At 30.3% G+C, this 15,763-nt stretch overlaps 1 protein-coding gene and 1 long non-coding RNA gene across 2 annotated transcripts; both read left to right on the forward strand.

Annotated features, from left to right (window-relative positions):
* The first annotated feature begins 10,537 nt into the window (after nt 1-10,537).
* On the forward strand, nt 10,538-11,862 carry LOC145822890 (pathogen-related protein-like). Its single transcript, XM_082921333.1, has 4 exons — nt 10,538-10,746; nt 10,958-11,090; nt 11,243-11,547; nt 11,675-11,862. Exons 1-4 carry the CDS (start codon nt 10,600-10,602, stop codon nt 11,825-11,827), a joined length of 738 nt encoding a protein of 245 aa, XP_082777459.1. The 5' UTR covers nt 10,538-10,599; the 3' UTR covers nt 11,828-11,862.
* A 2,188-nt stretch (nt 11,863-14,050) lies between these two features.
* LOC145821183 (uncharacterized) lies at nt 14,051-15,306 on the forward strand. Its single transcript, XR_014363213.1, has 2 exons — nt 14,051-14,201; nt 14,762-15,306. It is a non-coding gene; the product is annotated as an uncharacterized LOC145821183 (long non-coding RNA).
* The last annotated feature ends 457 nt before the right edge of the window (nt 15,307-15,763 follow it).

The raw sequence follows: 15,763 nt of genomic DNA on the forward strand, positions 1-15,763 counted from the left end.
TGGCAGCCTTCATTATTTTGCGCACTTCTCTCTTCAGCTTCGTGCCTTCTCTGATGCTGATTGGGATAGGGATCCTCTTAACCGCCACTCTACTACAGGTTTCTACTTCTTCTCAGGTGATTCTCTTATTTCTTGGCACAGCAGGAAACAATCTCTTACTGCTTGTTCAAGTACAAAAGTCGAATACCGTGCTCTTGTTAATACTAGTCAGGAGCTTCTCTGGTTTCATTAGCTTCTTGTTGATATGGATGTTATCCCCTCTGGTGCTAGTGACCTCTATTGTGATAATTAGAGTACTATTCAAATTGCTCACAATAATGTTTTTCATGATCGCACCAAGCATATTGAGATTGACTGCCATTTTATTCATTAACATGCCACTCATGGTACTGTTCATCTCCATCCGATCTCTTTTGCAGATCAACCTGCTGATATCTTCACCAAAGCTCATCGTCATGGCCGCTTCATTGAAATTGTTTCAAAACTCAAGTTGGTTGATATTTATCCTCCTTAAATTTGAGAGGAACTGTTAATGCATATACATAGATAGATATGTATGTAGATAGATAGTTATGTGTAGTTGTATCCTAGGCTTAATTATAGCCTTAGTTTAGGACTGACTTATTTTATCTTCTTTCTCCTATATAAAGGATGCCATGTACATTGATTTTACATAAGATATTCTATATAGACTTTTTTTTTTCTCTCTCTCTCTCAACTTGTTTAACACCATTACGCTGAATTGATCCAATCTTTGAGTAATTTTACAATGGAGATTTTCTTCCAATCTAAAAAAATTAATAAATTAATTTTGAAGTGGCCACCACACGCTAAACAAAAGAGAAAATGAATTTGACAATTGACAAGTTCAAACATTCAAGTAGGATGAGATTTCACTACAACAAAAAGCAGTTTTAGCGACCAAAAATGTAAATTTCATTGCTGAAAGTAGGACAATTGGCGACTAAAATTGAATTAGTAGCCAAAAGTGAAGAAGTGAAGACTTTTGGCGACTAAAACAGTTTAGTAGCCAAATGTATACTTATTGGCGACTAAAAATCAGTTTAGTCGCTGATTATATGGGTTTTAGCGACTAAAACAATTTTAGTAGCCAAAAGTGAAGGTTTTTGGCGACTAAAAGAAATTAGTAGCCAAAAGCATAGGTTTTGGCGACTAAAAAATAGTTTGGCCGCCGATTGTAGGTGTTTTACTGACAAAAAAAAATTTGTAGCCAAAAGTAAAGGTTTTTGGCTACTAAAAAAAATTTAGTAGCTAAAAGTGGACAATTGGCGACTAAAATTGAGTTTAGTCGGCAAACGTGGCGGCTTTGGCGACTAAAAATCAATTTAGTCACCGAAAGTGATTATTTTTAGGCGGAAATTAATTTTTTTAGCGACTAAATTATTGGTAGTAGCCAAAACTAAGGTTTTTGGCGACTAAAAAAAAATTTAGTCGCCAAAAGTGGCTCCTTTTTTTTTAAAATAAATAATTTATTTTTTACATAAAATTATATTGAATAAAAATAATTATGTTTATATATATAGTTTAATATTAATACGGGTCAATATACTATATAAATAATATATTTTGCATATATATTCATGTGGTATTATTGTGGCATAGTGGAGAGAGTGTGTTGGCAGATGTTTAGAATGGAGAAGGTTGGTGGTTCAAAACTTGGAAAAAGCAGAGGGTAATTTTTATTTTTTCCTGAAATAAGCTTTTGGCGACTAAAACGGGTGGTCGCCAAAAGCTTCAGTATTGGCGACGAAAAAAATAGTCGGCAAATATATAAATTAAAAAAAAAATTTCACTATTGGCGACTAAAAATTTTGTCGCCAAATGTATAATTTAAAAAATATAAATGAGCTTTGGTGACGAAAATTTTAGTCGCTACAAACTTGGTTTTTGGGCGACTAAAAGTTTGTCAGTCGCCAATACCTTTCGCGGCAGTTTTCCAGCGACCAAGCCAGCGACTAAAAAATTTAATCGGGGAAACTTAAAACCTGACTTTTGACGACTAAAAATTCACTTTTAGCGACTAAAAATTTAGTCGCCAAATGTGTTTTTTCTTGTAGTGTTTGATGGGAAAAATTTGGTCAAAATTCTTTTATAACAAAATTTCATACAAACATATAAATTTTAACTTGAGAAAGACAACATAAATCACTACTATCTAAATGTCCTTAGTAAATAATTTTATATTACAAACTTTAAAAGAATATAATTTTTAATTTAAATATTATTTTTTAATAAAATTAATATTTTTAGAATTCTCTCATCAAGATCTATCAAATAAGATTCATCTTGGCCATGAAATTCTATACAGTAAAAAATCTACTTCTGAAATTTACCTAACAATAAAATTTTGTTTTAAAATTTTTATATTTAAATAGTGAAATACCATCACCATTACTAAACACTGTAGTCATTATAACTGTAACCGCCACTAGTAGAAATATTAATTAAAAAATTTATCAAAACAATGAAATGATAATGTTAATAAAGTAAAATTTTACTAGTGATTTAAAATAAAGCATCGACAATAAAAGATAGATTACATATTATTATAACAAACCAAACTAAAATTTTTTGCTACTTTAAAACAGAGTGTCAAAGCCATATATTACCAGAACAAATCAAAGAAATGTTAATCTAATGGCAAACAAAACACCATTATTCAGATTCAATAAAAAAAACAACCTTAACAAATGAATTATACATTGTTTAATCTTTAATCTCACTTCAAAAAATTTCAACAATCGTTCACTCTTCATTCGAAAAAATAAATGAAATACATATCAAACTCGTAATTTCATTCAATTTAAGTTTCACTCTAAGAAGTTAGGGCTTTAGAAACAAAAATTTAAGGATAAAATCAATTTTTAGGGACAAAATATTTTTGTTGCAAAAATGTTATTATTTTATTTTTAGGGACAAAATTGGACATTTAGTGATGAATTACTAATCTTTTGGGACCAAAAGTTTTGTCTAAAAAAATAAACCTTTTTGGAACCAAGTTATTTTGTCCTTAAAAGTGTATTTATAAGTGACATTTTCAAAATTTTATCCTTAAAGCTACTTATTTGACTTTTTGAGACTACCTTTTAGTGACTGTCTTTGCGACAACTAAAATTAGTTACTAAATATTTTTTATAACAAAATTTATATCTTTAAAAATAAAAAAACTTAATCCCTAAAACTCTTATATATTAGAGTGCTTTCTTAAAAGTTTTACGAGTCAATAACAAGTTTCGATTTAAACAATTATATATTACATGCTTTGTGATTAATTTCATTAATGACAATGTATAGTGCGTAAGAGAGGCTGTAGGGGTAACTAAGTCTAAAAAGTTACAGTATAAATATGTAGAATGTGAACTTCATCAATTAATGCTTAAAATTGGGGGATTTTAATCAATTAAAAAATATTTATCATTTTTCCAATACTAAAATAAGGAGTTTTGACCAAATTTCTCTTTTTAAGGGAAATTTTGTGATTCAACTTTTGTGATATTTAGTTATAATCTATTGGAATTTTAGTTCTAATTTAGTTATGACTTAATTATATACACTGTAATATTAGTTACAATATTGTTTTGATTATGATTCAAAACTTGTTTAATATACCTTATGTAATGTTTAATTATAAATATTTTTTTTTATTAATTATAATTTATAAAAAAAATTTAGTTATAATATTAATAAATATAAACTCGTAAATATTATTGCTTACCCTACACCTTTTTTTTAAAGATGGTTTACCCTACATTTACGTAACTTCCATGACCAAAGATACTTTAGTATTGGAGATCAGACCACGTGGGCATTGACCACGCATGTTCATTGAGGACTATGTAAATCTCTCTTCTTTTTCCTTTGGTATAAGGGTTGTATATGTTTTGTAAAATACTAGTTAATTAAATTGTTCAATACTTCTTTTGTCCATTAACACAGTAAAAAAAAAAAAAAAAAAAAACTTAATTATTTAAAAAACATTACTCTTAAATTTATTCTTAATGATATAAATTTAAAATTTTCTAACATTACTTGACCAAAAATAAATAAATAAATAAATAAAAATTCCACCACCACATTGCATGCACTGATAAATGAACACATTTTATCTACGTTGTGAGCTACCTAATAATTGAAGATTTTTTTTTATTACACTGTTGGTTTCTAAATGAACATTTTTGTGTGCTTTTATTTTTATTTTTTATTTTTAATCTTTAACGAATTTTTTTTTTCAAATTTCTTCACAAATAATTTACTTTTTTTTAAGTAAATCTAAAATGTAAAAAAGAAAATTTATTAAAGGAAAATTTACCTATAAATCACATATTGAGGAATGATGATCCGATTAGTCTCAAGAGTTTTCTTAGAAACCAATTAGTTCCATTGATTTTGGAAAGGTAGATTTAGGTGCTATTTGGGAACAATTTTTTTTTTGGGTTTTTTTTTGCTTTTTTTTTTCACTAAAAGACAAATTGGTTATAAAATCAAAAAAAAAAAATAAATCCAAACAAAATATCATATCAAACCCTATAATCATTTCACTTTTTCTCTCACAAATATCACATCCAACCACAAAAAAATCCAACTATCTTTCCAAACACAAAAAAAAATTCTCCAATAATATTCTATAACTAAAAAAACCTACAAAAAAATTCACTTTCCAAACACCCACCTAATATATTATTTGAAAATTAGATTCACGGTTATACCCTTATTTCTATTATGTTTCCTCCTACTTCTTCTTCTTCTTTTTTATGTGTGCTAGAAAGGTAAGATACACAATCTATGGAAATGAAATTTAGGATGAATTTTTATATGGGAATTTTTTTTATTTGGAATAACTTGAAAAACATTTCAAAAAGAGTATAAAAATGACTTGAAATATGAAAAATTTCAAATATTTCAAAAGGACGTGGGATTCTTCAAATATTTTAAAAGGAATACAAAAACTCCTTAATAAGTTTTGAGCAAATGTATGATTTCAATCTGTAACACTCCAATCTAACACTTAAAAAAAAACTCCCTAGTGTAATACTCCAACCTAACACATAAAAAAATTATTTAGTGTACTTTTCTCAAACGTAATACTCCTGTATAACACTCTAAGAAAAAAGATGTGAAATTCTTCAAACCATTCCAAAAGGGTGTGAGATTCTTCAAACCATTCCAAAAGAAATACAAAAATTTCTTAGTAAGCTTTGGGTAAATGTATAATTTCAAACTGTGAGTGTTACATTTGAAAAAAGTATACTAAGTAATTTTTTAGTGTTTTTATCTGTGTTACATTAGAGTGTCACGTTTAAGATTACATTGATTGGATTGTTATGCTTGAGAAAAGTACACTAATTTATTTATTTATTTATTTTTTGTGTGTCATATTGAAGTGTTACGTTTGAAAAAAGTTTGGAGTGTTACGTTGTTACATTTGAAAAAAAGTATACTGAAGGGTTTTTTAGTATGTTACATTAAAGTGTTACATTATTGGAGGGTTACATTAGAATGTTCGTAATGTGAAATTTGTTCTAGAAAGAGGTACAAACCTAAACCTCTATAGTGTGGATTGGCCTACTGTGTAATTTCACATTTAGATAAACCCATTGTTAGTTCTCAAAAATTAAATCCAAATATGTAAGTGATTACCCTTTTATGTAATTTCTATTTTAATGGGACATTTGAGTTCATAAGAAAAAAAAAGAACTAAACAGTTCACAAGATCATATTTTAGAATTTATTGGTGCTTCACCCTTGATTAAAATAAATAAATAAAAAATTTGACCAAAGTAAAACAATTAAGTCAAAAGAAAAAAAATTCAAAATAATTTTCAAAAACCAAACCAAATAAGTTGCTTCAAGATGTTTAAATTTCTAGGGCAAATTACCTACACCTCCCTTGAGGTTTAGCTAAATTACAAATTCTCTCCTAAGGTTTCAGAAATTACATCCTATCCCCTGAGGTTGATATTCGCATAACAATTTAACTCTTACCGTTAACCAAACGTTAAGAATGATTAGCTGACATCACCATAATATAAATTGATGGACGATATTACCCCTGCTAAAATCTCTTCGATAAATCAACAAAATTTACAAAAGAATCACGTTAGATGTGAAAAAAAAATCAAATTTTTGGAATCATGTTTGATCTGTTGTTTAGAAAAAAAATTCAGAATTTAAAAAATAAATAAAAATAAATATGAAAAAATATATTTAATTTGTAAAAATTATTTCTAATCACTCAAAAGATAAAATTATACAAAAATAATAATTATTTTTTATTTTTTATTTTTTATTTCTTAACCAAATTAACTTTTCATTTTTTTAAAAAAATTTAAAAATAAATTTATAAAAATCAAACCAAACATATTCTAAGAATTTTTTGACAAGACATTTCTTGTGTTTTTAACTTATTTAATTATTTGTTAATTTTATGATATTTTTACCATCTGACACTACAACATAAAAAAATTTTAGAGACCAATTTTTTTGATCTCTAAAAGCGAAAATTTTGTTGCAAAAGACATTTAGGGACTAATTTCTATCTTTGTAAGGATAGTCACTAAATGGTCGCATTGAAAAGTCAAAAATAAAGTTTTTAGCAATAAAATTTCGTAAATGTCAATAATAAATAGACTTTTAGAGAAAAAATAATTTGGTCTCAAAATAGTTTATTTTTTGAGACAAAATTTGATAAATGTTCAATTTTTATTGCTAAAAATATAATAACGACACTTTTCATAAGAAAAATATTTGGTCCCCTAAAAATAATTGTCCCTAAATTTTGGTCTCTAAAACCTTAATTTTTTGTAATGTGATAAGTGTTTTTCCATTTTAATTTTGCATTTCCTAACTTGTTTAAAAATGACAATTTAGCTAAACCTCAGGGAGGAATCTGTAATTTAGCTAAATCTCGTGGGGGTGTAGGTAATTTTCCCTTATTTGTCAAATGGACATTTTAGTCAATTTATGATATCCGTTAACGGCTTTAATTGTGATAGGACGGGATGTAATTATTGAAACCTTAGGGGGAATTTGTAATTTCGTTAAACCTCAAGGGAGGTGTAGGTAATTTGCCCAAATTTCTATGACTAATGCCAGCTCATTCGTATTCATTATCATTAAAATCTAGGCATAATTACTATCAAATCCTATTTAATGAACTTAAAAACCTATAGGTCTAAGGGTGAGAATTTACGACACGACACGATAATACGACTCAAACCGTATACGGTATTAACGGGTTCGGGTTGACCATTTTTTCACACGAACATGCATATTACACAACCCGATTACACAAATATTAAAAAAGTCGGGTTAATGTCAAATTTTTATAACACGAAATTGACACGTATAACCCATATAATGAAAAATTAGTTACATATTTTAATATTATTTGCACTAAAGAGTTTCATGACATTTTTTAATCTATTACATAATTACATTCAATATATTAAAAAGTATGTAAAATACAATTTTAAGTTTAGGCCTTGTTTGGCATGATCTAAAAAAGTCAAAAAGTCAAAAAGTAACTATCCTATTTAAGTCATATCATCTTATTTAAATCACATCACCTCTCTAACACATCACTTCAAACCGAACCCATACTCAACTCATATTTCATAAAAAGTCAAAAAGTGCACTTATTTAGATCACCACCTCTCTAATATAGGTTTTGTTTTTACTTTTAATTGAACTTAATACATTTTTTTGTCTATTATTTGAGTTAATCTAGTAAAACATATAATAATGAAACATAATTTTTATAAATTAAGAAAATAAAATTAAGTTGAAATAAAATACTTTTATAATTAATTTCATTTTATAGAGATTAGTTTCATTTAATTTAACTAGTGAAAAAAAATTTAAATTATTTTCATATATTTGATATTTTTAGTTAATAGCAATTTTTTTTTGACAAAACACGTTAACATAACACGAATAATATATGAACTGAAAATGACACGACACAATAACACGAAATAATAAATGGGTCGAGTTAGTATTGAAATAATTATGATACAAACCCAAGATGACATGACATGAATACGACCTAACACAATACGACGCCCACCCCTATATAGGTCCTACACATGTGAATTTGGTTATATGTTATTATTCTCATTCCATACACACCACATGTTCCAATGATAATCCTAACTCACATCTTGTATACACACACACCCCTTCGAACCCTTCATAGGATGACACACCCGCCCACAGTGATTCTAGCAATCCTCTTCCAACAAAACACAACTCCATTGAAGACCTACATTGAGCTTCATTGCATTGTTGAAGGTAAGTAATGTGAATCTCAGTTCAAAACTTTATAGCCGAATATGTCACATATTTTCGGCATTTGAAAATCGAATTTTTATAAAAATTTCAGTTGTTTACAACCGAATTAATTTATGTTTTTGGAAGTTAATTTCCAAATTAAGAAAATATTTTCGGCAATGATTTCTGAAAATAATAAATATTTGTGATATTGGTTTGCCGAATGAGAATCTCGAACATGAAAAAACAAAATCAACTTTTGTACAAAGAAACTCACATTTTCATTATTGCATTGGTTGTAACTAGGTATATTCTTATTTGAGTATGAACTTCCATTGATTTGCAAATCTTCCATCACAAAAATCTAGAATGATGGTGGATTCTAATGGAAAAAAAAAGAAGGTATAAATAATGGAGTATGAACTTAGAAAGTAAAGCAATATAAAAGTATTTTATCCAAGCAATGGGAGACAATATATTATAACTATGGTGTGTAGCAAGCAATGAAGGATAATGGAGGAACTAGGTTTTTGTTTTTTGTTTTTCCATAAGATATACTTATTATTTTCAAAAGATGTGTACAAAGAAAATTTGAATTAATATTTATTGTGTGTATTGATGTCCATTATGGACATTTTGCTTCATGGTAAAATTGTCATTAAATTTTTTTTTTATTAAGTGTGTACACAGACACAAAAAGACGCATGGAAATAGAATTTTCCTTACACATCTTTTGAATGCACCAATAAACCTTAATATTATTCTCTCTCTCTCTCTCTCTCCAGCATTTCTCCTAGAGCCTCACTGTTACTACCAATGCTACCATTGCTGACCACCGCCACCATCGTCATCCATTGGCCACTGTTACCATCTTTCACTTGCTACCGTCATCGTCTATTCGCTATTGCTATCGATTTATACTCCACTATTGCGGATCAACACTTTACATCTCTGATCCCTACTCTGCCATTGCCAATCCACCGATCTAGTTGTTTCAATAGTGAAATTGACTCCAAATGACTCCAAGCAACAATGTTTTCTAGATCTTACCTCTCTTCCTCATTTGTCTCTCTTTTTCTCTGTTTCTTTATTTTTCAAACCAAATCTACTGCAAAATTATTTTTCGGTGATAAATTTATCAATAGTTGGTTATATGTATATATAAGATGAGAGTGTCTTATGAGTAAGTCAGTGTAAGTGTGAACGTGGGTGAGTGAATTAACATCTATAATTTTTTACAAGTCACTTAGTGATAAATTTATCACTGAATGTATATTTAATTATTTTGTTGATCTTGTATTGATCTATGATGGTGAAGACTAATCTGAATTGTTTTCTAGTAAATACTTTATTTTTTCCCCTTCTCATTCCCTACTCTCTCTTTCTCTCTCTCTCTCTCTCTCTCTCCCTCTCTCTTGTTACTACTAGGAATAAAGGAGGTGGTGGTGGTAGTGATGTGGTGGAGGATGAACATTGTTTTTTTTTTTTTCCCTAGAAAATGGTTGGAAAAATATCACTGAAAGTTGCCAGAGATTAGAGGTAATTGTCGGTACGTAGTTAGAGATGGTGGCCGGAGGTGGTTACCGTAGATCGGAGGTCATTGCTGGCAAGTTGGCAACAGGGTCATGATAATAGTGTTATTACTAAAGTGTTGAATGAGATATAGTGAGGGTATTTTGGAGATATTGATAGTTTAAAAAACGAAGCAAGATTTATAGATAAATAAGTCCGGTCAATAGGATTGTTCCATAAGTGTCCAAATCTATCGAATTTTGGAAATAAAAAATTTACATCTACAAAAAATTTAATCATTTATAAATTGATCTAATCAAAATGTTGGGACTAAAATAACACAAAGCACATCCTTTATCAACCAAAAATGTAATTAATCATTTTTTTTTTTTTGAGATGTTTTTTTGTTCCAAAAATACTAATTACTCTAACAATGAATATTGGTGATATTAGCTATGAGGACCACCTTAACACGCATTTAATCATTTGGGGATCAAAGTAAAATTTTAAGAATCAAAATAACCCAAAATACGTAACTTGGATATAGTAAATAAACAAAATTTTGTACTAAACCCCCATTTTTTTTGGTGACCCATATTGATGGGTGTTCTTATCATCAAATAATAGTCAAAACAAAATATCATTTTGAAATTGCTGAGTAGCATCATGAAAAGTCTATTTTTCATCTATGATAGGCTAAGTTTTGGCATATATATAAAGAGATAAGGCATGGATTAAGCCATCACACAATCTCAGGCTCAACATTGATTCGCTTAGCTCTTGTTTGGCAATACAAATATGTCATCTTCTTTAGGTGAGACTCAGCAGGGTGACAAGTATAGATCTTACTTGAATGGAGAGGGAGAGAAGAACACAAAGTGGAGGTTTGGTGTTCCTCCTAACTATGATGTTGTCAACAAGCTCTTTGAAGAAGGCAGAACAAAGGTAACAATTTTGTAAAATGAACACAATTTTCCTCTCCGATTCGTTAAAACCGTTAAGTGTGGCAACATTTAAAGCCGTGGTCCCACTATTTTAATTAGATGATGGGTTTTTGGACTATCCTTTCTATATTTGTATATGTATATATTTGTATAGTACTATCATATCAGTATTAACATTGTCTATGACTGACCTATTTGTGTGTGTATGATAGATTTGGCCTCAAGGTTCACTTGAGGAAAAAGTGCAGAACCTTCTCAAGTCTTGGGAAATGGAGATGTTCCATAAGGCATCTTTTGATGACTTCAAAACCATGGACCCAAGGAAGTACACTTTCAGTCTCAATGGTAATAAAATGTCCTCTTTTTTTTTTTAATTAATTAATTTTTTTTTGCGTCTTTTTCTTCTTCTTCTGTTCTTTTAATGTAAATTTTTGTAGCCTATCCTTCTTGTTTAATCTAATTTTCCTTATGAGCACTTTCACGATCAAAATTTTCAGGGCGAAAACCGATAACCCTGGAAGAAATAGTGCAAAAGCTTGGGGGAGGGTACAACCCACTACTGCAGACCTCCTTGCCAGAGGAGTTCCAGTTATACAACATAGCCGAGGAAACTGCAGAGTCATCGCACCAGGTCTTCACGACAACTTTCCCACGAGGATTTGCCATAGAGGTTCTCCAAGTTTATTCAGGGCCACCGGTGATTGTGTTCAAGTTTAGGCACTGGGGATTCATGGAGGGTCCCTTTAAAGGGTATGCCCCAACTGGTGAAAAGATAGAATTGTATGGCATGGCCATTTTTGAGGTATATATTGAATACTTTCATCCCAGTTAAAGCTTTTTCTGTTCGTCTTCTATTTTTAAGTTCTTTCGAATTTCTAAACAGAATTGAGAGTTTTGAGGCATGAATTTGATAATTCTGGTTGAAACAGTTAAATGAAGAATCGAAGGTCGTGAAGGTAGAGTTCTTCTATGATCGCGGAGAATTGCTCGGAGGTCTTGTGAAGGGTGGCCATGGTGGTGCCTCTGATACTTCCACAAATGAGATGCTTTCAAGCTGCCCTTTCATGAAGAACACTGGGTAATAATGTGTGTGATGGTTCTTGTGAAGTTTCTTACACTACAAGAAATGAGGGCAAAAAACACGGAAGTATTCGCGACGGCGCGATCCCCGTCGCAAAAAAGGGTCTTTTGCGACGGCAAAATAAACCGTCGCAAAAAAGAGTTTTAGCGACGGCGTTTAACCGTCGGTAATAAACTACACGGGTGGGTATTAAAATGAGGAACTATTAGCGACAGCAAGTGTTGAACCGTCAGGAAAAAAAATGTTTGAGACGGCAAAAGTTTGCTGTCGCAAATACTCGACCATTTGCGACGGCAAATGTCCGTCGCAAAAAAAGGATTATTAAAACGGCGTTGTTTATTAATCATTTTGTATCATTTGCGACGGTGTAAACCTTCCCGTCGCAAAAAGTAAAAAACAATTTCCCCCCCCCCCTCTTCACTTTCATCTTGCCGCTCAGTTTGATCGAAATCCCAAAAATTGTTTTGAAGCACGAAATCCCTAAAATCCCTAAAATTGTCCGATCGAAATCCTTTCATCTTGCCGCTCAATTTTCCCCCAAAATCCCCAAATGAGCAACGGGCGACGGGCTACAAATGGCGAAGGGCTAGTGGTGGTACGGTGGTGCGGCGACGACGAACGGCGAAGGGCTAGCGGTGGTGCTTCGACGACGACAGCTACTCAGGTATGCTCTCTCTCTCTCTCTCACTACAAGAAAAAGCATTTTTGCCGACCACTTTTAGCTACCAAAACTAATTTAGTCGCCAAAAGTCACGGAATTGGCTACCAAAAATAATATTAGTCGGCAAAAGTCAGATTTTTAGCTACTAATTTTTTTTAGTAGGGGAATGTTGATTATTGGCTACTAAAAAAAATTTAGTAGCTAAAGATATTACAATTGGTGACTAAAACAATTTTTAGTAGCTAAACATATGACAATTGGCGACTAAACAAAAATTTAGTAGCCGTAGAGGTACCTTTAGCTACTAAATTGTTTGGTAGCCGAATGAAAATAAAAAAATTGATTTTTAATCTTTCCCGACCAAACTTTTGGTCGCCAAATGTCAACTTTCCGCGACAAAATTTATTTTAGTCGCTGTATATCTACTTTCGGCTACTAAATTGTTTGGTAGCCGAATGAAAATAAAAAAATTGATTTTTAATCTTTCCCGACCAAACTTCTGGTCGCCAAATGTCAACTTTCCGCGACAAAATTTATTTTAGTCGTTGTACCTCTACTTTCGGCTACTAAATTGTTTGGTAGCCGAATGAAAATAAGAAAATTAATTATTTTTTTTTATTTTTATTAAGAGGTTGTACACCCACCATCCAAAAATATTAATATCTTTTTTTTTTATTATCTCAAAATATAAATTTTTTGAAAAAATTAATTATTAAAATAATATGAATTTCTTATTTTGTCCTTTTTTTAAATCTATATAATAAAGTAGAACGGATTTTGAATTTATCCTAGAGACATTTGTCCTACTAGGACATTTTAAGGGTCATGATTCATTTGTATATTCACATGGACGGCTCAAATAACCCCCTTAAGTTTATATCAATCCCCTTCCCGCCCAAACACTAAAGTACCTGCTCACCCACGTCTCATCTCCATTCTACTCACCCACGTCTCATCTCCTTCTATCTTTAAGATCACTCTATTAATCTTTATCTATTCCCCTCTTTGTTCTCACCCACCCCATTCCCTCTTTTATCTCTCTGCTCTCCAGCCCTGTTCTTCTTCTTCTTCTTCTGCTCTCCAGGTAAGATCACTTTTCAATTGCTCTATTGTTTGATTATCACTTTTCAATTGTTCTTGCGATCATAAATAAATGTGGTCTCTATCACTCTGTTGTTTGATTTTTCAAAATTTTTAGTTATTATTTTCTCTCCGTACCCATTGCTTCAATTGCTCTGTTGTTTGATTATCACTTTTCAATTGTTCTTGCGATCTTCAATTATCACTTCTGATTAATTCTTGCTATCTGTTCTTGCTTTCAGATTTTCTGATTATCATTTTACTTCTCTTTCTCTTATTCTAATCTTCTTTTTCAGTCCAGGGCTTCACACCCAATAAGTGTTTGTTTGAATGGGTTTGAGAGGTTGTTCCATTTTTTAACTGAATCGACAGTTGGGTTTTCTTGAGCTGTCCATTTCATGGGTTAGTTCTGATTAATTCTTGCTATCTCTTCTTGCTTTCAGATTTTCTTTTTATCATTTTGATTCTAATCTTCTTTTTCAGTCCAGGGCTTCACACCCATTAAGTGTTTGTTTGAATGGGTCTGAGAGGTTGTTCCATTTTTTAACTGAATCGACAGTTGGGTTTTCTTGAGCTGTCCATTTCATGGGTTTGTGCTGCTGGGTTTTCTGGGTTTTCTGGTTCGGGTTTTCTGGTATTGCCATTGTTCTCTTTGTTCTTTGTTCTCATTGTTGATTGCTTATGCAGATAAAGGTGGTGATAAGTAATATTTGAATCTGTTTTTGAATCTTTATAAAATATTACTAATCCCAAATCATCTTTATAATGAGCATCAATCCATAAGAAGTAATATTACGGAATGTAATATCTCTATAATGAGCAGATTTTTTCGAACAAAAATACTCCATTTTATAAGAAGTAAAAAACATCTGTTTATAAGAAGTAAAAAACATTTGTTTATAAAAAACATGCTTAAAGAAGTAAAAATGGAGTGCAGAATCCATTTTTAAGAAGTAAAACATGCTTTGGGAATTTTGAATTTTTATAATGACAAACATATGTTATAAAAAGATTTGGGTATTTGAATTTGGCTTAAGTAATATATGTGTTAAGCAAGCATCTGTAATTTTTGTGTGTCCAAATTCAAAACCCAAATCTGTACTGATATTGATTTTTTTACAGATGTATGCTTAAGTAAAATTACAGATGTATGCTTATTTTTTTAACTTATGTGTGTCCAAATTCAACTACCAGATGGGATTCTTTCCAAAATCATTTCTATGCTGCCATTGAAAGAGGCTGTGAGAACTAGCGTCCTATCAGAACGATGGCAGTTCATTTGGATTGATCATGCTGACCTCTATTTTGATTCTGCTAATATACTTGGGAGCATTGTTTACTCCAATAGCATATCTAATTGTCAATCCGAGTTGGATAGGAAACTGCAGAGGTGTAAGTTTATAAAGCGGGTCAATCACTTTATGCACCAATGATGCAAAGGCACAAAAGTGGGCTCTTTTGCTGTCCAATTTCCCTTGATCAAGGATTCTGCTCTTCACATTGATCAGTGGATCAGTTCTGCAATCACAAATGGAGTTGAAAACATTGATCTTGACTTATCAGAGTCATGTAGCTTTATGGTGGATCATGCCTCTTCTACTGTATCAGAAAAATATTTGTCAAATCATCAATTATATTAGTATAATAATTTCTCCATTCAAGTAAAGATTAATTTTAATTTTAGGTGTAATAAATGAGAGATTGTTTGAATTGTTTATTATTGTCAAATGATTTCTTAATCTTTCATTCTCTATCAAAAATTGTAATTTATTGGAAGGCCATTAGATTTTTTATTTTGATTTTTTTACTTCTATATTTATTTATTTTTACATTTTTGTAATTATGTAAGATATATTAACCTGTATTTTTTAAATATGCATCAATTAGAAATTTAATGACTCGAAAATAAAAATTGAAAATAATATATGATTGAGAAAATATGAAATAATAAGTTTTTATACATATGAATAAATAAGTAATGTAAATTGTGGGAAAAAAATAAATCCATTTATCCTTATCTTTAAAAAAAAAATCAAATAATTAATATATTAGTTTAAATAATAAATTTTACGTTGTTTATATAGTGTGGAATAAGTCTTATATTAAATTATTAGAATGTTATATAGTAATATTCTTTTTAGAGAAATTGTTTATTTTTGACTATTGTATCAATAAAAATTAATTTTACGTTGCTTA

This window comes from Camellia sinensis, chromosome 3 (genome assembly GCF_055761805.1).
Source record: "Camellia sinensis isolate YWXY chromosome 3, ASM5576180v1, whole genome shotgun sequence".
NCBI classification, from domain to species: domain Eukaryota; kingdom Viridiplantae; phylum Streptophyta; class Magnoliopsida; order Ericales; family Theaceae; genus Camellia; species Camellia sinensis.

Excerpts from the sequence above, each read along its gene's own strand:
- LOC145822890 (XM_082921333.1), top strand. The coding sequence starts at position 10,600 with ATGTCATCTTCTTTAGGTGAGACTCAGCAGGGTGACAAGTATAGATCT. Across the intron at positions 10,747-10,957 it reads TTGAAGAAGGCAGAACAAAG|ATTTGGCCTCAAGGTTCACT; the intron begins GTAACAATTTTG and ends TGTGTATGATAG. Across the intron at positions 11,091-11,242 it reads GTACACTTTCAGTCTCAATG|GGCGAAAACCGATAACCCTG; the intron begins GTAATAAAATGT and ends CAAAATTTTCAG.